The sequence below is a fragment of the Lagopus leucura genome, unplaced genomic scaffold (assembly GCF_019238085.1).
Source record: "Lagopus leucura isolate 7727_CA_CO unplaced genomic scaffold, USGS_WTPT01 Super-Scaffold_100040, whole genome shotgun sequence".
Taxonomy (NCBI): Eukaryota; Metazoa; Chordata; class Aves; order Galliformes; family Phasianidae; genus Lagopus; species Lagopus leucura.
In genome coordinates this window covers 3,556,420-3,582,661 of record NW_024962289.1, presented here as the reverse complement: position 1 = coordinate 3,582,661, position 26,242 = coordinate 3,556,420, and the positions used below count along the sequence as shown (strand labels likewise).

General features: G+C 42.6%; 1 protein-coding gene across 5 annotated transcripts in view; it reads right to left on the bottom strand.

Annotated features, from left to right (window-relative positions):
- Window positions 1–26,242, bottom strand: part of MYH10 (myosin heavy chain 10) — a 93,059-nt gene that overhangs the window by 20,429 nt on the left and 46,388 nt on the right. For 3 of the 5 annotated variants that reach the window (XM_042883919.1, XM_042883920.1, XM_042883922.1), the window contains 17 exons: window positions 25,112–25,141; window positions 21,420–21,512; window positions 16,552–16,615; window positions 14,853–14,951; window positions 13,770–13,913; window positions 13,384–13,479; window positions 10,472–10,590; window positions 9,908–10,060; window positions 9,328–9,501; window positions 7,537–7,710; window positions 6,262–6,376; window positions 2,570–2,763; window positions 2,100–2,221; window positions 1,591–1,660; window positions 1,333–1,493; window positions 616–724; window positions 402–533 (listed from right to left, as the gene is read on the bottom strand). In XM_042883919.1, coding sequence (XP_042739853.1) covers window positions 402–533; window positions 616–724; window positions 1,333–1,493; window positions 1,591–1,660; window positions 2,100–2,221; window positions 2,570–2,763; window positions 6,262–6,376; window positions 7,537–7,710; window positions 9,328–9,501; window positions 9,908–10,060; window positions 10,472–10,590; window positions 13,384–13,479; window positions 13,770–13,913; window positions 14,853–14,951; window positions 16,552–16,615; window positions 21,420–21,512; window positions 25,112–25,141 — 2,049 coding nt within the window. Of the gene's footprint in view, window positions 1–401; window positions 534–615; window positions 725–1,332; window positions 1,494–1,590; window positions 1,661–2,099; window positions 2,222–2,569; window positions 2,764–6,261; window positions 6,377–7,536; window positions 7,711–9,327; window positions 9,502–9,907; window positions 10,061–10,471; window positions 10,591–13,383; window positions 13,480–13,769; window positions 13,914–14,852; window positions 14,952–16,551; window positions 16,616–21,419; window positions 21,513–22,924; window positions 23,012–23,720; window positions 25,066–25,111; window positions 25,142–26,242 lie in introns of those variants that run through there. The other 2 variants (XM_042883923.1, XM_042883921.1) reach the window with 2 other exon arrangements.

Genomic DNA, 26,242 nt, shown 5'->3' with positions numbered 1-26,242 from the left:
CTTCAGCTGTTCTTCAAGCTGGTATCAGTCTTACCATAAATTCATTTTCAGCTTTGCCCAGCAATGCCCTAATTGTTTCCCTGTGCCTTAAGCAGCACTGGCACACGATGGAAGTTCCTCACCCTAAAAACGTATCTGAAGAGGGAAAAGCTGCTGCTGCTACTGAGGTTTTCCAAACACCAGGAAATGACAACAGAACCACCTTTTTCTTCTTTTCAATACGCTGTCTCTATTCCTGAAGGAATGCTTTCCTTTTATCTCCCGCTTTCAGCTTTTAGTCAAGTGTTAAGAAAACAGTTAACCTGCCTGATGAGAACAGTGCTTTGATCACAGATGCCTCCCTCACCCAGAAGGTACTGCAATACAAATTCCATACCCTAGAAGCTGATGGGGGCACAAACCTGTTGATGTTTCCTCTCCATTTCCTCAAGTTCTGCTTCCACTTTTGTCTGTTTTTCTTTAACCTTCATTAATTCTTCATCCTTGGCTTGAAGTTCCTCTTCCTGGCGAGTCACCTGGAGAAGAGGCTTCACCTACAAAGATTCAAAATGAACACGTGAGAATCTGCATTCACTTATTTACTCAAGTCAGAGAAAGTGACAGAACGTAACAAACCTTTGTGAAGACCCTCCACCACTGCCAGTGCCTAAGCTTTAAATATGCAGCACAATTCCTCTGTAGGATTTTCAGTGCACTCAGTTGCTGCTGTTTTTTTGCAAAGGCCCTGAAGACAGAGAAAGCAAAACATTTAACGTTAAATACAGCTAAATAAAGCATCTGTCAAGGGCTCTGCTTGCTTGTTTTAAAGGTTATCCAACCGTTGAACACTTGTAGACCATAAAAGGTTTATTTTTGAGTTTGGGTGACTATCTGACTTATGAGTGTTCATTCCTTATATTAAAAAGGCTAGGAAAGAGCTGGAGTCACTGCTTTCAGAACAATAACAATAAAAGCTGTTTGTTCTTACTGTTAACAGACTTTGTCCTCAAAAAGATAAAATAAGTGTGAATTAAACAACGAACCTTTCTTTAATTTAAAAATAAAAACAGCTTTCCAAAGTATTTCTGAGAACCTAAGGAGCAGGAGGAGAGATTTTTGCAGTCAGTAGCTAAATTGTAAGCAGCTACATGTGCCACACAGGTAAGGTTAAGAAAAGGAGCTGTTGTTAGAATGGCTGGGTACAAGTGACCTACTTGCCTTGGACATAACTGCAATACTTTCAGCAACATGCTTTCCTAAGAAAAATCCTCAGATGGAAACTCTGAAGGCCAGCTCCCTAACAAAGAGGCTTAAGATGACCACAAGAAAAGCCAGTCTCAAAAGCACACGTACTTTCTGGCCAGGTATCCTCTGCAGACTGCCTGGAAGAAGATGATAATGTCTGTGATCTTCAGGTCTCGTTCTTCCTCTAAGTGTGCCAGGACACCAGCTCGGAAAAAGATCTTGCTCTGTCCAATTCTGTATAAGTTGGGGTCCAGCTCCAAGGCTCTGATCTAAATGGACAGGAATGTACATCATTTTTACATTAACAACCATTTTTTTTGTTTCAACTTTTCAACGTTTTAACAATATTCAGGCATGAACACTTACCATGCGCTCACAGGCTTGCTTGCCATCCATAAAGCCTTTTGGAATTGCATTGGGAGTAAGGATCTCATACCTTCAAGGCAAATTTAACAAATATTTACATTCACCAATAGCCTATACCAATAGCCTAATACCAATCACCTATAACAAAAAATAGGTAACATTTTTATAAAGCCATAAAGTTTAAATTTAACAAATATTTACATTCACCAATATACCTATACCAATAGCCTAATACCAATCACCTATAACAAAAAATAGGTAACATTTTTATAAAGCCATAAAGCTACAGTCAACAAGTGTGTGGCAAAGGAGACTCTCCAGACATGCAGCTTAGGTTGCTCTCACTTATCTGTTCTCTTCAGAGTAAACCTGTAGCATTTAAGTTCAAACCACTTCAGAAGAACTGTTTTGGATTTTGTTTCAGCTGTGTTGTTTTTTTTGTTGTTCCCCCCCCTTCAAGGAACTTCATCTTAAAAATAAAAACCTCAGCAGACTGTACGTATTATTACCTCTGCCTAAATTCCTGGAACACTATCCTGTTTGGAAATCCTTGTCGACAAATCCTTATTCCTTCCAGAACACCATTGCAACGAAGCTGATCTAGAACAAGGTGTGGATCTAATTTTCCAGCCTGGATAAACAAAACAAAGATGATTTTTACACTTTAATTTCTATTCAGTTTAAATTTCTCAGCCAACTATCTACATAAGGGATGTACTGGGAATACTGAGAAGATATTTCTTCATAGAACCACGGAGATAGGGTTGGAAAGGACTTTAAAGACCATCTAATTCCAACTTCCTTGCCACGGGGCAAGGAGGGACATCTCCCACTTGGTCAGGTCGCCCAAACCATATTTGGTCAGTGTGGAAAGCTTTTCAAAGCCTGGCTTCTGATTTCAAAGAGAAGATGAGGACAGCGTGAATAAATCCAATGCTAACAAAGAGAAAGAATTCAAGGAGTGGACTGGAGCACAAACCCTCTTTTCGTGATTTGGAATGATGCAGCGAACAAAGTTGGGGTTGGTGTTTCGAAGCGTTGCCATCAGCTTGGTGAGAGATTCTTTGTACAGCTGCCCAACAGTACGAAACATGCCCTTCTTGGTCTTGTACGCAGAGCCAAAAGCAGTCTCTGTTATGCCAGTGACCTGATCCAGACCCACGATACGATCCACTGGGAAGGCAAAGAGAAAACAGTGAAGTGAAGCTCAATATTTGTCAGGATAAAGAGATGCGAAGAGAGAAGAGCAACAGTGCAGCAGCAAAAGCTTTGTGGGACAAATGACAGGAGATGCCACCAGTAGGCAAGGCAGTCAGCATGTACCAGGGACGTTGTGCAGAAGCAGTGGAACCAGAAGCCACAAGCTTATACAGCAGAGTAGTGTAGCTTTAGTAGGAACCTACTAAAACATCCAGCTCTTTACTTGCAGTTCTACATGACCAGTAAACACACATCCTGCACAGTCAGAAGAGAGACTGTTGCCTAGGAACTGGAAATTATTAGAATTCCTCCAGCAGGAAGTACCTCTGGGTTGAGCATTTGGAATCAGTTATCTGGGCATAGCTGTTCAAAATGAAGAGTCGGATAACTATACTTGTTAAGCATGACTATTACTGAATACTCAAAGAAGAGAAAGGAATGACTTACAGAAGAGATGGAAATAGTATTATGCCAGTGACAAGAGGGGGGAAAAAAAATTGTATGCCAGACTTTCGCTAGTGAGCAATTCTGAATCATTCTTTCAATTTTTATATCTACCTGAAAAGATTTCCCTTGCCAAAAGAGCACTTTAACCACAGGAAAACTGCACACAGAGCACCTCAAAGCTGCCAGGAAGTGTCAGAGCAGAGACGACTCCTTTTCCTTGATTTTGAAACGTGTTGGGTGAGGATCTCCCTGCTGTTGGTTTCTTTTGTTTGGGTGTTTTGCTTGTTTGTTCCTTTTCACAAATGGCAAATCTGACTGCCAGCAGTAAGACCTTACAGCCAAAATATGAACAAAAATGGGATTCCACATTCATGTCAACAATCAGTTCAACAGTTTGCTTCAGAAGCAGAAGGGGGTGGCTTAGCATTTAATAATAGCTGGGGTCCTTAATGCTGAGCAGAAACACACGATGTGTTGGTTCTCCAGAAAATACAAGCTGGCCAGCCAGAAAGAAGCAGCTGTATCTAGGCTTTACATTTTTGTTGGGTTATCTTCACATCTGTTCAAACCAAAGCAAAGGGAATTGCTACCAGGATTAGTTTTGTATATATTAATCAGTATTTACAGTATTTTGTTTCATACTTGAACCCATCTGGTTTTCAAAGGTCTGTACAAAGCTGGAAAATTAAGGGCTGAAACACACAGAGCAACAAGTTTGAATACCCACTTGCAAGTCTCATGTAGTGCAGAGCCCACATCTTCCACAGGCAGTTGGAAATGCAAGAACCAAAGGTGCTTATTAAAGCTAAGAGCAAGTAGGTGGCAAATTATTCATAAGATCACATCCCAAATGTTTATTCTCAAGCAGAACTGAGTTCTACATCAGAAGTGGGAGAGAAATTACTGGGAAGCAGCCTGACAGAAGATGAACACATCAGCTTAATTTGTAATGTATCAGAATGGAGCACCCAACAGGCACCAGTGATGACTGGACCTCACTCAGCCTTTGGCATCTCTGAGACACGGGGCTGTTTTAAAGTTTTGCAAATGCATCAAGACTAACTGTGCTTCTTGTTGTGTCTCTAACCAACTATACTGAGCCTGCTCATCTTCACAGAAGCAGTGCTAAAGCTGCATCTCAGCTCAGGCCAAGAGCAGTTATCAAACAGCACAACTGGGATCACCCACAGACGAAGGTCTCTCAACTCACACTGTCTAGTAATTACCTTAGGAAATATCACCTCCTACAGCATGTAGTGTACAGAAAACAGTGGGCTCTGAGTAAAAATGGGAAGGCTTGAATGCACAGACTTCACATGCTTCAAAACTTGGGAACTGGAACAAGGGAATGATGAGGAAGAGGCTGATTAAATACTTTTGTTTTTTTAAGTAGTTAAATGGTTTGATTTCAATACTTTGGGGGGAAAAAAAAGAGTGCAACTTCCACAAAGTGAAACGTTTTACGAAGTTTTTAGTAAAAGGACAATTCCATCAAATCTAAAAGAAACTTCTCGTTGACTACCACCACTGCAGCACTCTATTTATGAGATCCTTCACCCCCCCTCTACGTCCCACAGCTTTTCAGAGTTTTGTCAATGTTGGACTGCAGAAAGAAGCTTGACAGTGTCATATAGCTTATGCATTGTCTCAAATACTTGGAGCTACCAGAATTATTATTGAAGCAGCAATTCTGCATCTCAACATAGAACCAGGAAGCAACAAACCTTCTGATCTGCAATGCATAAAATATAGATGCTATATGTATGCAGCAGCAACTGAATAGGTATGCACTCAGAACATCGGCCTGGTGGAGGTATACCTAAATAGAGCATGAAATGAAAAAGTTCATGCAAGCCTACGAGCAAGAATGGTTTTCCTATAGATACAACAGCCCTGCCTTTAGTAGGCCTACGGTTTTACATCCATTCACCTGGTGGATCATGAAGACCAGTAATATTGTCATAGAAACAGGCTCTCTGAATATTCTGAATCTCTAAGGCAGAGAAACAGCAAAAACAGAAAGACAGAAGAGCAGATACATAAGACACTTCAGTTAGTATACAGAACAGGTTCATCAATTGCAAGCAGACTTAATCGTGCTACGAAGGCTGTTAGGCCACAATATATTCCATGCACATTTCAATCATCTGTGGAAGCAGGTTTTGAATATTTGGATCCAAACACTCGTTTTTATGCATGTACTCAAAGGGAAAGGAATAGACCCTCCACCAAAAAGTTCTTTATATGTATTCATTATAACACCTCTTTGCAGCTGAGCCAAGCCAGTATTCCTGAGAAGGTGGAAACCCAGAAGAAACCTACAGCATCATTTATCGTACAAGCTTGATTTTCTTCCTGGAGTAAGCAACTATAGACATTATGTGATAAGCATATTGTTATTAATACACTGTGATGTCAGTAACTAGAGGAGTCCCTGCTCAGTATTTATTTGGCTGTTTCTAGGATTATTTCAGTGAAAACAGCAAGAAATACTTAAAGCTAGAGTGCACATAAAACTATCTAAACAGCAATGTGCAGTTATGCAGGAAAAATACTGTGTCTGATTTTAATATGCAATATCTAAGCACTAGCATGACTGCTAATGGATTTTATTGTAGGAAATGCTGCTTTCCATGGTATTACTCACCACTGCACTGTGCTGGTGCTCATATAAGATGAGACACTTTGCTAATAGCAAGTACTACTACAGCTGTTTATATACAGAACTTCAAAGCAGCAAGTCAAATTAAGAGTTTTGGATGTGATATTACAGATAAAATTTGACACAGGTTGACAAGTAGTGAGTATCTCTTCAAATAATGAATATGAGAAGCAGCTACTCAGAAATGGGATATGTGCACAGACCATATGAGCCACGCAGCTTCTTCTGTACCTCTGGTGCTAAACAGAGAAAACGTAGGTATCTACAATGTACAGATGAGGGTAAGGAGATCACAGGCACAGAAACAGGTACTGGTCCACAAGAAGGCTCTAACCAGTCGTACTCAGAGCACCATCTCTTACCATCCTTCCAAAGCTCTGCAACAAATTTGTCAGAAGACTGGTGCAGGAGCGTCGCCACGTTGTCATTCAGTGGGTCCATGTTCTTCATCAGCCACTCATCTGCCTTGTAGTCTACCTGCAGAGCAGCCAAATGCCATAAATCAGAACGTATTATCTTTAGTCTCTTTTTAGATTAACATTTCAAGAGTCAACTAAGAATGTGCTGAAAAGTGAGTATTTTTACTGTGATGTAGCAGTTCTACACAAACCCTTTCATCATCGTATTTCTTGCAGGAAAAGATATTTTACAATTTCAGAAGGACATACAGATGCTGGTTAATAACTGAGAAATGCCTCCTATCCCAGAAGGTTGATGCAATGCACTGTCAGTATCACAGAAACACAGTGTGACACAGCTGAACTCCTCTTCAGATCTATTACTTCCCTGTAGTCAGGTACAAAGATGTTTTACTTCATTTTGATTACCTAAAGGTAATATTTCATTTCACAGCTCATTTACTATGAACTGCAGTAAATGATGATTTGATCGTTTCTAAGCTAATATTTTAGATATTGATACAACACATCCAATTTCTTTATTTCACTTTTTACTGTAATTATCCAGTTGGCTGCAGTGACACCAAACAGATAATAACAGCTATTAACACTTAATTTAAAGGATAGTTCAATTCACAGAGTTAGTTCCTTCTAAATCAGAGCAAACAAACAGTACCAGGACTAAGCTTAGCTAATCATGAATCTGCTTACGAGCACGGCCTTACAGTACAGACAGCATAATCATGGAGGTTCCACAAAATGCTGTCAAGAATTGGATGGTTGCCCCATGGACCTGTTCACACTGCTTCTGACTCCATCCCCCAGCAGAAATATAAAGACTGAATCAGTAGTAAAGATAAAGTTATAAACAGGGATACACAAAGCCTTCCACTGAATGGAGGGAACACAAGTGAAGAAGTTAGCACTGGCACAGCCTTACAGCACTTCCATCCACTTGCAGAGATATTCAGAATAGATTCCTCTTAACCTTGAGGAAACTCACCTTTAAGAACTGACAGCAAAATTAAAGGGAACTGAAATTTTAATTTAATATTAATATGTATCACTGCTATCTGCTGTGTGGTAACAACAGTTCCATCAGAGTGCTTCTGAATATGCCCAAGGAAATAAAATGAGGCCACCTTCCTGCACAAGTATTTCTCCAATTAGGTACCTACACCTCATATTAGTTTCCCCAAATGCACATTTCTAACCAAGTTCTCCACATCACTCTCTTACCTTCCCTGCATAGTGAATAATGCAGAAATCTGCTTTGTCCTTCAGCTGTCTTGGCTTTTGGAATTTGGAGTGGGTTCCTTGCTCTTGGACCAGTTTTTCCACAAATGTTTTGTCAGTAGCTTTAGGAAACCAGCATTCTTCATCCAACAGCGCCAACACACCAGGAGGGTTTGCCTGAAATACAGATGGATTCACATCCGTGTTTAATATGCATTTATTTTCTTAATATTTTGCATTTAAGACACCCCACTGAATGCTGCAATAAAAACTTGTCCAGCTGATTCACACTTGATTTAAATTAAAGCAAATTGTGAGGGAATCTAGTTCCATTGTGACTGGTTCCATCCATTCATTCCAATGGAGATGTGCTCACAACAGCTGACATGATCTGGCGATGACCAGAGCCTTGCTTTCAGCAGAGCCTGGAATAGATGACCTCCAGAGCTCCATACAAACATCTCTGCAACGTGTGTGTACACAGCAGCACACTCATCATTTCTACAGCAGTTACTGTCATGCTTTAATGTGGGCAAAACTGCAGATCATTATCCCCCAAAGGCACTCAGTACCCCTGGGGCAGCCACCACACCAACCCCTGTGCTGATATGCAGTAGCAGCACCCAGAACGATCCAGCAGGCTTAGCTTTCACTTTGCACCCTGCTCGAGGGTTTGCTTGTTCTTGAAATGAAGTGGGGAAGAACCAACACCTGCTGTACAGCTGCAGAAATGCTTGCAGAATCGGGGAAGACAGAGTGATGCACACAGGCATGCAATGGAAAAACTGGTCATAAATATTTGTATATCTAAAGCATCTAATGAACATGAAGCTAACACATTTGAAGAGTTGTTTATATTTACCTACAGCGTGACATAAAATATTTCAGGTGTCAAAAATTAGGACAGTATCAACATTTGCTTGAAGAGCTACTTCTTGTAACTCAATGCACTTGGATTGAGGATAGGATATTCACGTAACCATCTGCAATACTGAAAGCACTCCCCAGTCTTTGTGGAAGATATTTTACCTTCCAAGGAGACAAAACTTTCCAAAGTTTTGCATTTCAAGAGCAGAACTGTCATAACTGAAATGAGACTTCCCTTCTCCTACTCCAACACAAAGAACAAAACTGAACAGCACCAAACAAAGAGCACAGCTCTTCTCCTCAGGATGCACAGAATTGTTAGCAGTAATGACTTTGTGCACCCGAGACACACAGCTGAACGTACAGAACAGTAACCACAACGCCGTGGTGTAAATTAAAAAGTTCAAAATAATTTTGATGGCTTACTTGTAATGTGGAAAGAGAGAAAACCTTCTAGGAATGGTGATCTTTGTTACCCCTGCCCACTCCTGAAACCAGCCTGTGCTTAAAGCCTTAAGCTTCCATATACTGGGCAACCAGAATATAAAAACACTATGGTAACACCACCTTTAAAATACTGCTGAACTATTTACAGGGCCTTCTAACCAATGCACAGTAAAGCTTCTATAATGCACTGCCATGGTTTAGCATGAAAGTGACAGGACTGAAGTCTTTGTTACTACAAGGGAAAGCGTGTAAAAATAGTAGCTTAATACCACGGTGCTCTATGCTGACATCAGGGCAAAATCCTTTCAGGATAAATCCTTTTACTAATACATGGTATTTTAGTCTTTGGGCCCATCCTTCAAATTAACTTGTTTTCTGCAACTGCTGTTCAAAATATTTCTGCATAAATTTGCAGGCGTTAAACAACAAACCCCCAGTTGAATCTCTTTGTCTTAGAGCATTTTTACTGCACAAACTCACAGGTCTTTCGATTAAGTCAATGCAAGGCTGCAGATCCAGTCCAAAGTCAATGAAATTCCACTCTATGCCCTCTCGTTGGTACTCCTCTTGCTCCAGGATAAACATCGTGTGATTGAACAACTGCTGAAGCTTCTCATTGGTGTAGTTGATGCAGAGCTGCTCAAAGGAGTTCAACTGCAAAAAGAGCATTAGGAAGCAATGTTAATTCAGTGTCAACATTTATCACGTTTGGAAGTAAAAATGGAAATTACTTCATGAGGCAATTCCCCAAACTACACAGCATTCAAGTGTGCTGTAGAGACAAGTGGAAAAAGGATTGTTCATATATGAAACTAGCATCTCATAGGAAAAACAACTGTCGAACCATCACATACAAGAACATCACATACACATAGAAGAATGGTTTAGACCAGAGTGTGACTTCCTGGCACTATCATTCAGGTTATCAGAGCACTACAATACAAAACACAAAGCCCTCCTGCAGCCTTGGAACATCCACGCATTAAGAGGTTCTACAGCTAAGCCTGAACGCACAGCAACGTGGAGAGGAAAAGAAAGTCTGGTTAAAGTTGTGAAGTACCTCAAAGATCTCAAATCCAGCGATATCCAGAATTCCAATAAAAGATGCTCCCTGTCGTTTGGTCCTGTCCAAAGCTTTGTTAATGCGGTGAACGAGCCAGCGGAAGAGGCGTTCATAGGTGGCTTTTGCCAAAGCTTCCACTGCAAAGTCTGCCTGAAAATTCAAACAGGAAGATTTATTGACTCTGGAAAAGCCATCAAAAGAACACAGACACGGATGCTACCAGGGATAGCTGAGTAACAAAAGAAGTTTAATGGAGTTAATGCCACTGAGGAATGAAAACAAGCAGCAGGTTTCTGCAAAGTTACTGAGATGTCATTTTAAACTGCTGCATAAAAAGACCTCTGTGCATTTGATAAGAACAAGTGAAATGATGAAAACAGCAGAAGGCCAAGGAAAAGGAAGATTTTCCTCATACTCTCCTACAGACTTCTACCATGTAAGAACATTTAATGAAAACTAAATTTAAATTTGGAGGCAGTACACACTTAATACCGCCTTTCTGTACTAAAAGCTAACCAGGATGGGGCACTCTGTCACTTAATTTTCAGTACCCAAACTTACTTGTTCTTTGGTCTGGGCTTTCTGGACATAGTCTCTGCCGACCTTGATGCGTGGTGTCAGAATGGCCCGGGTGAATTCCATGACATTCATTCCCAGCAGATGGCAGAGTTTCTGTGCGACTGGGTATAAAAGTAACAAATGTCAGCACGTAAATCCTGCACAGCAGCCAGCAACACGGGTGAAGCAAGCTACTGAATAAAGGCATTCGATGAGCTGACCTAAGAATTGAACAGCTGTCCAAAGTTGCTGTCAGGGAGATGCACTGCTTTTGGGGACAAACCTACCCGACTGCAGAGCCCACGTGTGCAGGACTTCAAAAAGCTGATACAAGTGACTACAGAAAGACCCCACCAACTTCCCCCAAGGAAATGTGAAAAATGCTAGAGCTCAAGAAATTGCAGCAGACCACTGCCTGCAGACACATCCTCATCTCTTGAGTGGAAACATTTTCACCTCCAGAAACAAAAAACAGAACACAGCATGATGCCACACGTCAACTCCATCTTATTAAAGGTCGCTTACAAACCTTTTCAGTACAGACAGGTGTCAGCATAAAGCTATGCATGTTTGTATTACAGTCCATATGGAGCACATTGTACAACGTGTTACACAGTCAAGTTTTGAACTGAGCGAAGAGCAGCTCACTTTTAGACAGCAAAAACTCCTGATGTCAGCCTTGTTATCTGACATTAGGCATTACTCACACCATCACGGCATATTTTTGTCGCACCAATCCTTTTTCCACACCACCTTTCCAACAGGTTAGCTGCTTATGATTCCAGATTTCTAAAAATGAAGTTGACACTGTGGATATTTTTAGGCCTGGTAAGTGCTGCCTGCAGCAGGGCGCTCTGCACACTGTCCAGGAAGCTGTTTCAAACCCTCAGCTTTCTAATCCAGCGGCTCATTGATTTATCGTAGAAATAAGAAGAGCTGTTTTTATAAATCCTCATTAAAAGTAGATCTTGATACCAACATACAAAAGCTTCCTCTATATTTTTCTTTAGGTGGCATTCAGAACACCGCTTCCTTTAAAAGATTCTGCCCGTCCCTACAAATCAATACATACACAGCTGTGGTGAAATTCACGTGGCACCACAAGCAGAGCACTGCCTTCACTTTAGCTGCATGCACGGACATTTGTCAGGTACGACATGCCCTAAGGGAAGCCCTATTGGTGACAGCCAGCACTGCTTCATTAAGGGCAATCATCTGAGATCTGCTCCATAATGGCGTTATGGCACTGGTAGATGAGGGATATGACACCATCTACCTGGATTTGTGCAGTTTGATGCGGTGCTGCACAACATCCCTGTCCCTGAAGTGGAGAGGCATGGAAATGACGCACGGTTCACTTGGTGGACAAGGAAAAGGCCGGAGGGTAGAACTCAAAGCATTGCAGTCAACTGCTTGACACCCAGGTGGAAACCCAAAGACAAGTAGATCAGCACTATTTAACACCTTTATCAATGACACTGGGTAAAATCTTCCACTTTTTTTCCCCTGAATACAGGTTGCTTCACCACCCACACAATTGTCTTCCCAGCCTATTCAAGACACACCTAAACTCAGCACCACCAGTTCTCTGCAGGACACTGAGGAAAGCCATCATCGAGATGTGACAATACAGATGACAAGCTGTAAAGATCAGTTTCAAAAAGTGCCTTCAAAAAGACGTGGTAAGAATCACCAAGTAGACCAACACAGCACTTCTTAAACGCAGGACAACAGCCAGAGGCTTCAACCACGAGCTGAGCTTTTCAGCATCTTCTCTTTTAAATTCAGAATTTTATATCCAGTGTTACAACTGTTCAACAGTATAAATGTATCAAAATTCTTAAGTACAATATTGGATATAATGTTCAAAATTGATAGTAACAAAGCAAAAGTGAAGATGGTCAGGAAAGAAGAAACATCTATTTCTTTTGTATACCCCTTTTTTTTTTTTTAATGGAAAAAAAACCAACTCCATTGAGTTGCCTCAGCCCAAAAACCAATCCCACACCCAGCCTTTTTCTCTCCCTGAAAAACCCCAAATGCAAACTGCCAGCCAAATGCCGAGTCAATGATTACCCAGCTGTAATCCATACCTGCCTGCTGGAACACTTTGGGCAGAAGGCCACTGCTGGGGAATGACAAAAGTTTTGGACACCACAAGCAGCAAGCAGGCACAGCAAATTAAGGGCAATTATGGAACAAGATGGACGAGAATTTGAGTTGTGTGTGTGCAGCAGGTCTTGTGAATTCTTCTTCCCGCTCTGTGCGTTGAAGGCAGCTCTCAAAGCTGACTTTCCATCACAGCTTTTAGAAGGCCAAAACTTAAGTACTAAGTTAAAAATCTGTAAACCATTTCAGCAGCTTAGAGAAGGAAGAATTCCTGAAAATGCTGATTGCGTTACAGTGAAGGCACTAAAAGAGAAATTCATTTCTAGTCACACTACCATACCACTTCAGAAACCAGATTTTCTGAAACAAAGCATTCTTAAGTTCCCCCATTTCACTATGGAAGTTGTGCTTGGCTCAAGGGCTCTTATCATTGGCAAGCAAACTGCTGTCAAGAACCAAAGAAAACAACTCCATTTAAGCACGCACTTTCTCCCAGTGCTGAAGTCTTTGTAGATAGCAATAAACAAGACTAGAACTGAAATACTTATCCAAAGTTTAAAAGCAATGCAAACAACATAAATTCTGTTGATGGATACCTAAATTTGTCTGTATTACAAGAATGGAAGAGAAGTTTACTAATTGCCCCTTGGCTACTGCCATCACTATCATGGCCTCTTTTTGGCACAAAACTTCAGCAAGGAAGCTCAGAAGACTGTTCTGTACTTTCAAGAGATATGCACTAACAAATGGTAGGAAGAAAACCCCAGCTCAAGTTAATGGAAGCCAAACAAATGCAATTCACTCACCAGTGTTCTCCGGCATAGAAGCTTGATCAGTATTTCTCTCCTTCTTAAAGGAAATATTTCCAAACTGTAGCACTGAAGACACCACCTTCAGCATTGCTGTACCAACAAAGACATACAGACCAGTTCACTGAAAAGGGCTCAGCTTCACAATTTTTGCCTCTTAAGACACTTTCCTTCCAAAGTTGAAGTACAAGTTCACAAAGGAAATGAAGCTCGTACTACACTTTTTAGGCAAATGGTTTTAACTCAGCTGTAAGCTTATGTTAAGCAAATGCTTGCTGCAGGCTGTCAAGATACTGAAGCAATGTTAAATTTGGTGACTAACGTAGTGAGTGTGTGCAAGAGAGAAAAAAGTACACTTTAAAAATGCAAGAGGTTTCACTTACACAAGATCTCATCGTGTGAAAAGCCCATGATATGCATTGCTTCCATTGTCTCCTGAAAGTTATCCTTGTCTTGTTGCCCAGGAATGGGGATGTAGCCATTGGATAAAAATCTGTAATTATTAAATCCTTCAAGCAGTAAGTCAGCTGTATTGGGGGGAAGGAGAAGAGAAGAACAAGCTAAATAACTGCTATTCACACCCACTTGTGCTCTGCTTTCACTAGAGGAACAACCCATGCTTTACAAAAAAATAAAGTTCCTCAGCTATGACTGCATGTCATCATACCAGCTTAGTAATTCGTTCTTTCTAAAACTCTAAACATCAGTGTGTTCTAAAAGCAGAAATTCTGGGATTCTTGCTTCTGTCTGTAGCAACCTACACTAGCTCTTTAATGCATCATGCCTGTAAAAAGGACATTACCTTACTCAGGTCTACCATAATCATGAATTCCTATTTAAAGTATCCCAAAACAAGCATCTCTATCGAAAAGTAACAGATACTGGCAGAAGTGGAGCTTGGTATTGATGACACATCAAAAATGTCAAATACAAATTTTTCTTATACAGAAGGAATGGATCAATTCTCAGAAGTCTGTGCTTTCATACAGCTTCACTTCTCACAGCCTAGAAGGAATTCCCAGGTACCAAAGACAAAGGGGATCAACACAGTACTGCAAAGGGTGGAGAAAGCCTCGGGGTTTCGTTGTATTTTGGCAAAATGGCTGCTGTTCCCCCCAGTTAGAAGGAGCTGCTTGGAATGGGTCTGGCTGTCACTGCCAGCAGGATTCATTATTAATCAGTGAGAAGTGCTGCAGTTTCACTTCAGTGAATCCTGGCCGGACACCGAAGCCACCACCCTGCCCAAAGCGGACTTTGCCATGGAGCAGCCATCTGCTTGTGGCTTGAGAGCACGCTTGACAGAACACAGAAGTTATTTCAAAATAAAGCCACCTGGCCTTTTCCTTTGCTCTTCTTTCAAAACTCAGTTTCAAGACCAAACAATAGTTCAAACACTACTGTGTTAACAAAAAAACAAACTCAGGACACAGAAGAAACAGGATCAACGAGTGGGAATCTTCACTTACACTTGAGGTGCTCTCCTGCTCCAGCCAGCAGCTGGTAGAAGATATGAAATGTCCTCTCATCTTTAGCTTGGCGAACAGCGCGAGACTTCTCCAGCAGGTCTGATCACAGCTAGTCAAGGATCTTCTACATTTTTTGGTAAAAAGAACATCCTGTGCAAACAGAACTCTTTCAAAGCAGGCTGTGTAATTCTACAAGGAGCAAAAGGGACTTTCATAGTAATGACAGGACTAAACCCAACACAAACTTTCAGTAACGCTCAATGAGGGGTTTCAAATTCAGATAGAAGCTCACTTTAATTGCAGCAAACTCATTTCTTGGATGGTGCCTGTATCTCCTTGCTACCTGCAGCTGACAACCACTGTAATGGATCAACTGGAGCCTAAGTGAGAAGGGAGCTGGTCATCCTTCTTCAGTCATTCCTCTCTGAGGATGGCAGTGCTACTCTAAGAACAAAAACCCAGCAGCTGCTGAACTCTGCAGTACTTCAGCTGAAGTGCATTCGGCACTTTTATCAATTTCACAAGGCAGCATTCTCGTAAGATATTCTGCACTGCCTTTAAACACTTTTCAAATTCAACCATGTGCAGCAGGTAACTTCTAACAAGCTGCCACAAGGTGCTATGTTAATGCTTTCACATTTTGATGTCCCATTCTGTAACACAAACGTGGGATATCCTACTTGAAATGTCTGACACAAAGGCAGATCCTGCCATGAAAACAACTCCCTAAGAGCAAAGTCCTCCTGTCCTCACAAAGCCCCAGGCAAAACAGTTACCTGCATTTTCATAAAAGCAACAGCTGCCATCACTGCTGTGCTAAATACTGAACTGAGAAAGAAAATCACTCAGCATTAAACTGTATTTTGAATAACTAACTGTAGGCATTCCCCAGCATTACTGGGAAATTACATTGTGTGGAGCAGCAAACACACACTGCACTTCACATGAAGCAGTCAACTGGTAGGCACAGAATGAAAGCTGAGTTGTATTGCTGTTTATGAATAACATTCACAAGGTATTGTTGACCAAAGCTTTTGATTTCATAATTTGATGACCACCCTGCTGCTATTTCCCCCAGAATAGTCTAAACAGACTAAAAAAGTTTACATACACATCCTTAGCATAAACAAAACCACTTGAGAAAGGCTTTTAGTGTAAGTGTTCTCACTTGTTTTTAGGCAGTCATAAATAAAAACGGGCCTCAAAGCTAAAACTAAACTAGGCTTCAGCATTAATTGCTAGTAGGTCTTGTGTTACTTGGCCTTGCCTGCTATCCAGAAGGCCTGGGACACCAGAAGCTGACCTGGTACAACGACAGCTGCAGTGCCAGGGCTGTTGCTGAGCTCCTCCTTCCTGGAAGACAGCAGTGAGGGCGCTGAGCGCTGGGCCCAGTAGTGTGGGCACTTTTAATTAGCAGTGTATTCCTCCACCACTGTCACAGAGTGAGAACACTTGAAATAACTTACTTAACTTTCACATACCCTGCTTTTAAGGCTGGCCAGAAAATCCAGCGGATTTCAGAGCGTTAAACGCTGGGATATCCGGTTTCTAAGCATAAGGAAACATGCTGACTCTGATACTTGATCAGCTATTTAGAAACAAAGGAAGAGATGGACACGGTGGAATGACTGCAGAAATCAGGTAACCTTTCACTGCATTCCAATGCATTCCAATGCCGATATGACATTAAGTAGGATACACGTCTCAATGTTGGCCCCAACAATATAACCAGTAACATCAAAGTTAATCCTAATGAACTTGCCCTGTAGAGAAAAGATATGTTTGTTAAGTACTTACTTTGGGATTATGACAACTATTTGAAAACAACGGCATTTGCACATTGAATAACAGGCATTTCACACAAGCCAAAATGAAATCTTCTCCATTCAATGCACTCCTCACTTGAAACACGTTTCTGTGCACATGAACATTTTCTGAAGGTTAAAGCACTAAGATTTTAGGTATGTCTGTAAGACAGACTTATGAAAGACTTTTCTAAGAGAGAAGCTCAAGTTCTCCTATTGACAAAAGTCCTGAAGTGATAAAAGCTCAGCACTGCTATACTAAATGTACCCATCCCCACATCTTCAGGCTTTAACCCACGTAGGCTTTATCTGCCCACCTCAACCATCACAACTCTTCCTTTTCCACAACTAGGGTGCTTGCTATCTCTCTTCATGCCTTCTCTTCCCTAGCAGTTGTAAAGAAAGAACAGACTCCTCTTTCCAGTGTACATCTTCTTTTCTCCACAAAAGGCTGATGGACAGTGGGCTGAATGTGAGCCAGCAGTGTGCCCAGGTGGCCAAGAAGGCCAACGGCATCCTGGCTTGGATCAGGAATGTTGTGGTGAGCAGGACCAGGGAAGTCATCCTGCCCTGTGCTCAGCACTGGTGAGGCCTCACCTCGAGTGCTGTGTTCAGTTTGGGGCACCTCAGCACAGAAAGGACATGGAGGTGCTGGCGCAGGTCCAGAGAAGGGCAACAAGGCTGTGAAGGGCTTGGAGAATGTGGCCTATGGGGAGAGACTGGAGGAACTGGGGCTGTTCGGTCTGGGGAAAAGGAGGCTGAGGGGAGACCTTACTGCTCTCTTCCAATATCTGAAAGGTGCTTGCAGCAGAGCGGGGCTGGTCTCTGCTCACTGGTGACAGGACGAGGGGAAATGGCCTCAAGCTGAGCCAGTTTAGGTTGGATATCAGGAAAAACTTTACAGAAAGGGTTGTTCAGCACTGCAATGGGCTGCCCAGGGAGGTGGTTGAGTCAGCATCCCTGGATGTGTTTAAAAACCGTTTGGGATGTGGTGCTCAGGGACAGGATTTAGTGGCGGGCTGTTAGGTAGTTTGGGTAGGTTGTGGTTGGACAAGGTCTTCAAGGTCTTTTCCAACCTGAGTGATTCTACGATTCTATCTTCAGGATGACCAGGGGATCAGGCCCAGCCAACAGGGTTCACAAAGTTCCTGTCTGAGTGACCCAACCTCCTGCTGTGACCAGGTCATCCGCCTGCTGGGTGAGGGAAAGGCTGTGACCTTATTGCTCACTTACACCTCCATGACAGGAGGTTGTGGTGCAGCAGGAGCCCTCTTCTCTCAGGTAAGAGTGATGGGATGAGAGGGAATGGCCTCAGTTTGTGCCAGGGGAGGTTCAGGCTGGATATCAGTAAACATTTTTTCCTGTAAGAGTGGTCAGGCTTCGGCACAGGCTGCGCGGGGAGGTGGTGCAGTCACCATCCCTGGCTGTGCTCAGGAACCACACAGGTATGGCATTGAGGGATGTAGTTTACTGGGAATGGTGGTGATGGGCTTACAATTGGATGTGATGATCTTAGAGATCTTTCTTCACCCTTAATGATTCTGTGATACAGATCACACTTCCCACACACACAGTGAATCCTGGGAAGAAGGTGGCTGTGAGTGAGTGCTTTACATCAGGTATCAGAGTCCAACCAAATTAAACCACTTTGAAGCCACATCAGTAGGCTGGCCTGTCACTCGGCCACAAATGTTCCCCACTGCCTCTGGCTTGGAGCTGGACCACTTCTAGAAGTACTGTTGCCATACTTACAGGTTCCAAAAGCACAAACTTTAAGTATTGCCTTGGTTGCAAATCTGAAGAAACCGGTGGGAACACTCAGCAACCACATCAGGATCTCTGTTTTCATCACATCCAATGTCTATACTCTTACCTACGTAGAAACAGGTTCTGGAGCACAGTGAGCATCAATGGCAGTTTACTAACAGCCACCTAAGTGCATCTTTGGATGACAGCTGCAAAGAGTCACCTACCAACCTCTTGTGAAAAGAGACAGATTTCTGAAAGTTTGCTGATATGCAGCATCCAAATCCTCACAAACCTCAGGTCTGGCAGATTATTGCTATTATTGGTTTATTGGTATGTTAAAGAACTCCTGTTTGGCAGATCTATTTAGCTCAGGGAACACACCACTGATTTCCACATTAAAAATTCCACTCTACAAGCTTGGAGAATAGATGTGTTCTAGTGATGGCTCGCTGTAGTTGATGTTCTTGGAATGTATTGCCACGCTGCACTATAACAACACCTGCACACATTACCAAAGTCATTCACATAATTACAACTTAGCAGAACACCTTCAGCTTCTCAACTTTCCCAGTTAAGCCCAGTCATGTCAGAGACTTGCACACAAGGCTGAGCATGCTTCTCACCCAGCCACGTCAGGGATCGAAAGAGACGTAAAACCAGCTGAAGCCTTACTTTCTACAGCTTTTAATACAGAGTTCTCAAAGCTCTCTTAAAACTGTTGGAATACTATGAATTAGCTTCAGTGCTTGCCCCTGCTGCTTAACCTGCAGCGTGGTTGGGAAGTCAGAGCTGCGGTAAAGAATGGGGCACGTTTTCAAGCATCCTGTCATGGAGCAGCAATACAATTCCTGTTTCTGAGAATATCTAGGCTCAACTTAAAGCACTTCATTTTTTGTGCAGTAACAAGTCCAGAAGGCTATGTTTGTAACTGTTACAATGGGGAAACTGGCACTTTGTGAAATACAGCCCTTAGCTAGATGGAACGTGTGTCAGCACCTGTGTCAGCAGTGGCAGCTGACAGCTTCACACACATAATTGATGACAAATCCTGCTCAGAAGGACACAGCTTGAATTTGCCATGTTTCATGTGAAAGCAAACGTGAAGCACTAAATCATGTCTAGTCAGTAGCTTTGTCTGGCATAATTAGCAACTGCTTTACTCCATTTCACACTTAGAGGTTATTTAACTTCTGCTGCCAGTCCCCAGTTCCATGAATGAAACTAACTGGGAGGCAATGCAGGCAGACAGAGGAGACCCACACACCCTCAACCTCGACATTCAGCTCCCATTGAAGTCTGCACGAGATGGGCCGCTTCTCTAGCTTATCTCCCATGAAGTGAGATGTTAATATGCCTTGTAGCTCAGGCAAATCTTGCTGTGAAATCTTTAACTCATCAGTAGGATGACCACCTCTGCTGTATCTAACAACCAAATTCTGTTTACACTGTTGTTATAGCACTGAAGTACACAGCTTCTTGAACACCACACAAGGGGGAAAGCAGCGTTCAGTGCTGGAATAGGAACCCAACAAAGACCACTTTCCCATCCACTGCAACCTCCAGAATTTATTTCCGGAAATACAGAAGAACACTGCATTTTGTCAAGGAGAGGGAAGAAGAAAATGCCTTGATACGAGCCTCATTTCAGTATTATCTGGATTATCAGAACAGCCTTAGACTGTCAGGCCCGTGTGTGCTGAACAACAGCAGTTCCCACTTTGTGGGAGGACACATTTTTCAAGTCGGATTTTGAAATGCCTGTTGCTAAAGATTTTATGAGTAGTTTTTTTCTTTTTTCTTTTTTTTTTTTAACATAAAGACGACACCATCTGGAGTGCATTAAACTTGTTCCTTTATAAAAAGAGAGCTGGAGCCATCTGAGTGATTATGTTCATGATGGCAGTGCAGACTTCAACATAATACAGAGCAGATGCTAACAACTTCCATGAAGAAAAGTATCTTTGTTAAGTTAGTGCAGTGTTTGATGGATTCAAGCAACGGAACAAAGAATTACTGGGCAGCCAAACCTGTTGATATTATAAATCCTATCACAACATGTATGAGTATCAGCCAGTACTGCAACCAACGTGGCTATAAAGTTATCAAAACGTTGAATTTCTGTAGTACTCTGCTCTCCCTTCTTGACTGCTAACACAGAAGGATTCAGTCATGCAACCTCCCAGAGCCCTTATCGCTTGAGCTGATTTTATACAAATGAATCCAGGCAGCCGCTGAAAGATCAGGCAGCCAAAAATCTTTTATTTATTCTGTAAATTTTAGTTCAGTTCTTGCGAGAGAAAAGATTTAATGCCTCCCACACAGTTTTAAAGCTGCACTATAAACGACTTTTCCCTGAAAACAGAAGACAGCTTTTTCACCCCAAATTCCACCAACGGCTTCAAAGGAACACAAGAAAAGAAGTCACCTACCATTGAAGCAGAAGGCACCAACCCATCCAAACTCAACCAGCTACAGCAGTGCTCTGCCCTCAAATGTAAGTCATGCTATCTTCCTGGCTTCCCTTCAGTAAAGCAGTCAAAAGGGCATTGAAATTTAGAGCAGTTTTTATATGTAAGCTTGGTGCCTTGCTTTTCCTTAAGTTGAGGATATTCTCCCTGAACCAATCAGCAGCTATTGACAGGAAGGCAACACGCTCAGCCAAATCCCAGAGGTGCTGCATCTCTTCAGACTTTATCATCATTCAGCAGTGATTTGGGCATGCAAGTCACCGTTCAACTCCATGGCACAGATGTATCTGTTACACTACGAATACCATTGGCAGCTCAACAACAGTGGACACTACAGACTGGGTAAATTAAACCAAGTTTTGTCAAAAGCCAACGAAGATGCATCCTCAGTGACTCCAGCACAATTCAGAAGGCATTACAGCAGAACCTGAGGCCATCAAGGAAAGAGTAAAGAAACCTTTTGGTACCAGCTAAACTTGTGAAGAGGAATTTCTCCACAAGCAGTCATGTGATTTACAGACTCCAAGAGAAAAGGGATCACTCACAAAGCGGGAGGAGTTGTCGTTTTTCACCGTCTTCGCGTTCCCGAAGGATTCCAGAATGGGATTTGCCTGAAGAAGCTGACGCTCCAGCTCCCCCTAAAAGCCACACAAACAGAACAGCACATGGACATGAACACAGTGCACGTGGTGAAAGCTTCCTACATCCTGCTTCTTCCTGACAGTCACTTTACCCAGCTGGTGGCAGTGGGACCATCTTCAGAAGGAGGTCATCAGCCCTCCCCTCACTGCAGCCTCTTCCATCCCGTGAAGAATGTGCTCTGTGCTCGTTTAATACACACACAGGGGGACTGAACAGGACTCCATGGATATTGCAAATCATTGAAGATGGAAAACAAAAATTCACCTCTAGGGCTGATGAAATTAGGCACAGACTTCAAATGCCTGAGAGGAAAAAAACTAATTAAAGATTTTTCACTCTCTTTAGCTATTTGACAGCATATTCATTTTCCACACTGAATTTGAAATTGGTGCTCATTTCCCATCAGTCACACACTCATGTCACTGTAACACCTCTGACCTGAATGCACCTACAAGTATGTCACAGCGGCACAGTGAATTGAGTAACACCAAATGCAAAGATCATTTTCAAACTGCCCAATTCTGCCAAAATTGCTAGGCATCTTTAATATTTCTTTTTTAAGTGCTTCCTTCAGCTCAAGCCAATGGATGTAGAAATCAAAGCACTTATCTTGAGGAAATTGCACAACAGCTTTTACAATTGCTGCCCACGAGGAGCTCTGCTAACAAAAGAAGTCTGTGCTGCTTCCATGAGTCTGAGAGGCACGGATGCACACAGGAAAGTATGACACTGTTTTCCTGCTTTAACAGATAGTTTAAAAACTTAGAAGTGAAGCTGCATCTCTCTGGGATGTAGTCTCAAAAACTGACGTTTGTGCTCATAAACCTGCTTTTTCCAATTGTTTATAGCATAGATGAACACAGGCCCCATACTGAGCATTTTGGAATGGAAACTTCAGTCTCTTTAGACCTCCTCGAGGCAGATTCTCACACAGGAATTTTACAGGTTAACACCTGAGACTTTGATTTTTAATACTCAATTATATTTCAAGTCCTTCTGGAAACAAATGGCTGTTTGCTTTCTAACAGGACCTGCTCAGAACTTGGTTACATCCAAACATTCCTTTGGGACTACATATTCTATGAACTCCAAAGGAACTGAGAAAAACTGAACGCATGCAGCTCAGCCCTGACCACACTTGGGCCACAGTGCCAATGAACCACAGCTGGGGCTGACAACATCACAGCCCTCAGGAGTGCTTTTCAATCGATAAAACGTGCAGTTTGAAGGAAATAAGATCACTGTTACAGCTGCTGTGTGGACGTAAGCAGTTCATAGTCTTAAGCAATTCCTACACAGAGGTGTCAGACAGGAAAAAGCATTTGCTGACACCATTCCTCCCATCCCCTCTCCCAACCACACTGCAGCTCCTGTTCAGACACCAAATAAAAATGAAAAGCTTGCTTACCATGCTGCACACAGCTTGAAACAAACCACGCTACGTATATTAAACGCAGCAAGCATGTCACAGCTTACATTTCAAACTCTATCTATTCTGGAAAAGAAAGCATACTGACTTCAGAATTGAGCTTTTCTACAGAGCATCGCTGTGCTGCCTGAAAGCTCTGCACTCCAGAATGCTTTGACCATGCTTTAAGTGCTTCTGTGCACCACAGCACTAATTCAGCCTTGTGCACAGGAACGCCTGCAACACAACATGAAATCACCCCACTGGTGTTCTCCAGCACAACGCAGTCAGTTTTGTAGTGCATTTTTATGATTATCTCAGGGGGTTTGAAGGAAGCACTCAGCAGTGCCATCAGAGAGGTGAGAAGCAGTGACTGCAGCCCAGCCAGCTCTGCTGCTGTCCTTCACACGTGGACTTCCCACAGCCATTGCTATGTGCAAACCTTTGCACAGTGCAGAACAGCTGCTGAAAAGAACGGTGGTAGAACATTTTAAACTGGATTTAGTGGTTTTCATTTCTAGATAGATTGCTTTAGAGTCAAAAACATTTCTAAGGAAGCATTCAGTGCTTTGGAAACAGTTTAAGTTTGGTCTACAGGCATATCTCCAGCATAGGCATCTAACCAGAACTTGGAAAAAGCAGTATTGAAATTGTGGAAAAAGTGAAGTCATGCAATACATCATGCAGGACAACGTTAAGATAAGGACGGGTTGTTGTCTCAGTTTCAGAAACACCAGCAGCCCAGTGGCTTGGGTCGTTGTGAAGACTGGGGAGCAGGGAGCTACATGCTACTCACATACAACAGGGGTCCACTCTGTAGTTCAAAATGACATCGAAACAGAGATGTTAATGATTACGGTTTATGCAATATCAACACTTCTGGATTAGCATGTTTCCACCGATACATTTCAAATGTCTGCCAACAAATAATTCAGTTCAACTGCACGCTGAGTCTAAGCTAAAGGAGAGTTAACTCAGTGCTTTATTTGTGGAACAAGGAAATTCTTGAGTAGAAAGAAAAAGCCCACAACTTTGAATTGTCTGAGGTTTAGATGGAGGAAGGATCAGGTTAAATACAAAGAATGTCTGTAACTTCTGAAAATGAGACCACGGGGCTCCGACACACGATTGGGTTACAGGGCTTTAAGGAGTTACCACACACTGGCAAAGGCACCACCGCTGTCCGTGTGGCTTCCTGCTGCCTCCAGAAAACCAAAGCTCCCTCCTTTCCCCTTCCCCACTGGGAGTTGAGATGCACTACGGTCAGCTTTCAGAAAATGGGGGGAGAATGCAACCAGCTAACTTAACTCATGGCAGTTCTTGAGTTACCAGGCCTCGTCTGTATCACACAGAGCCACTGCAAAGCGTTCTCCTTATTTGAAAAGCTCATGCCCACGACAAAGAGGCATCACTTACCATCTCAGGTTAGAGACCGGAGCATGCATCTCGCACGATACGTGGGAACAAGCTCTTCTTCCCACAGTCTTACCCTCAGCTTCCATCTTATTCTCCTCTTGATGCTCAGAAGCAATGCCGCACAGCACGGGCAAGGTGAGCTGGAGTGGGGTGGCTGCTGGCCCAGGACAGGGCTGGGCAGCATGAGCCTGCAGCTCCAACCAGCCCGAGATGACAGCAGCTGGGACTGAGTGCTAACTCAGCCGGGCAGGTACACGGCACTTACACCACCTAGCTTGGTGAGCCATGGGGATGCTCCACTTCTGGAGTCAAACAGATACACCAAGCCCTACACACCTGAGAACTGAAGCTTTGACCAGGTTACCTGAGCAGCTATAAAAACATTCAGGGAAAATCATACGTTAACCAGAAGTATTTTGCCAGCTCCAATGACCCCCATCCTTTATTTAGCACAAAGAACTGCTGTCCTCCCTTACGGCACGCTAACTCAGCATGCACATAGCACCCTGGAGAAGCTCAGCTCAAGAGGAGGTTACCCAGGTGCTCCAGGACAGGGACACCCATGGTGTGAGGAGCAGTGCTCTGCAATGCCTTGGAGCCTGTAAGCTCTTCACCAGCCCATGCTCTGAACAAAGCCACTTAAATAGTTACTGAAATTACTATTAGCTGTATAGAACGTGGGGGAAAGCTTGTGCAGATAAATGGAAATCGACAGAAAATAGAGATGAAGGTCACCTACATAACTTGAAAAGCATAAAGAAAACCACTTGCCTGATGTTTCACGGGTTTGGGTGATTCGGGCTGTTCGTTGCAAACAAACAAACGCACATGTTAGCAAGCAGGCATTCCAGCTGCAAGTCACATCCCACATTATTCATGTCAGCAGGTTTAGTTTAACCATATACTACTCACTTCATACAAACTATTTGGTTGTAGAAAGGGAGTTATTCACTTGCCATTGCATGCACAAAATGCTAAAACCTGCTCTTACGCAAAGAACTAATTTCCAATACAATACAAGATGACAGAGGGACCTTGAGGAGCAAGAGGAAAGGGCAATGGCATGATTTGTTTTACAGCTTTCCACAGTTCTGCCAAATAAACACCCATAATGCTAAACAACTATTTCTACAGTCCCAGTAAGGTGGTTTTGTATGAATGAAATGATCGCTACTCCTTAAAGAATAAGGCAGGTTATGGCAGAACCTGTAAGGAAAGCAATCCTTAAAACATCTGAAGTTTTATTTCTGGGCTGCACATCAAATATTTAACAGATGCAGAGCCTCCAACCAAGACCAGGTTTGTTTCTTTCACTCAAGAGCAAGCATCAAAAGAAGCAAAATCTTAAACTGAAATACCTACAAGATTTACCAGGAAAGAGGCTATGAATGGGAAATAAACCCACAGTTCAACTCTGCACAGTTCCTGCAGCAGCACGCGTTTTCGGTTTCATTATTATATTCTTGACTCCATCTGCAAGTTTTCCAAACTTAAGCTTCATGGCACAGAGCCTGAGGGGGAGAAATACTGTACGACACAGAGCTCCACACCAAAGTCAGATACTTGGTATCCACTGATTGCCTGTTAGTTCGAAGCTCTAGAACTGCTTTAGAACTGCTTTAGTGCAAGAAAACAGATTTGGACAGAGTTCCTCAAAGCAGCTGCCAGAACCTCACCTCATTCAGATAAGCTGTGTGAATTCAGCACAGCTCAATCAAACCTGCTTGGAAAACAACCCTGGCATCTGAAAATCAGGTTCAACATTGCAGTCTAAGACCAGCAGTCCTCAAACAGTGGGAAACGACAGGCACAACTCAGAGGCTTATCTGCTTACTGCACTGCTCTCTTCTGGTCTCATTCCCTCACTAGGAACAGGGCTGAGCACCATCAGACATTTAACAT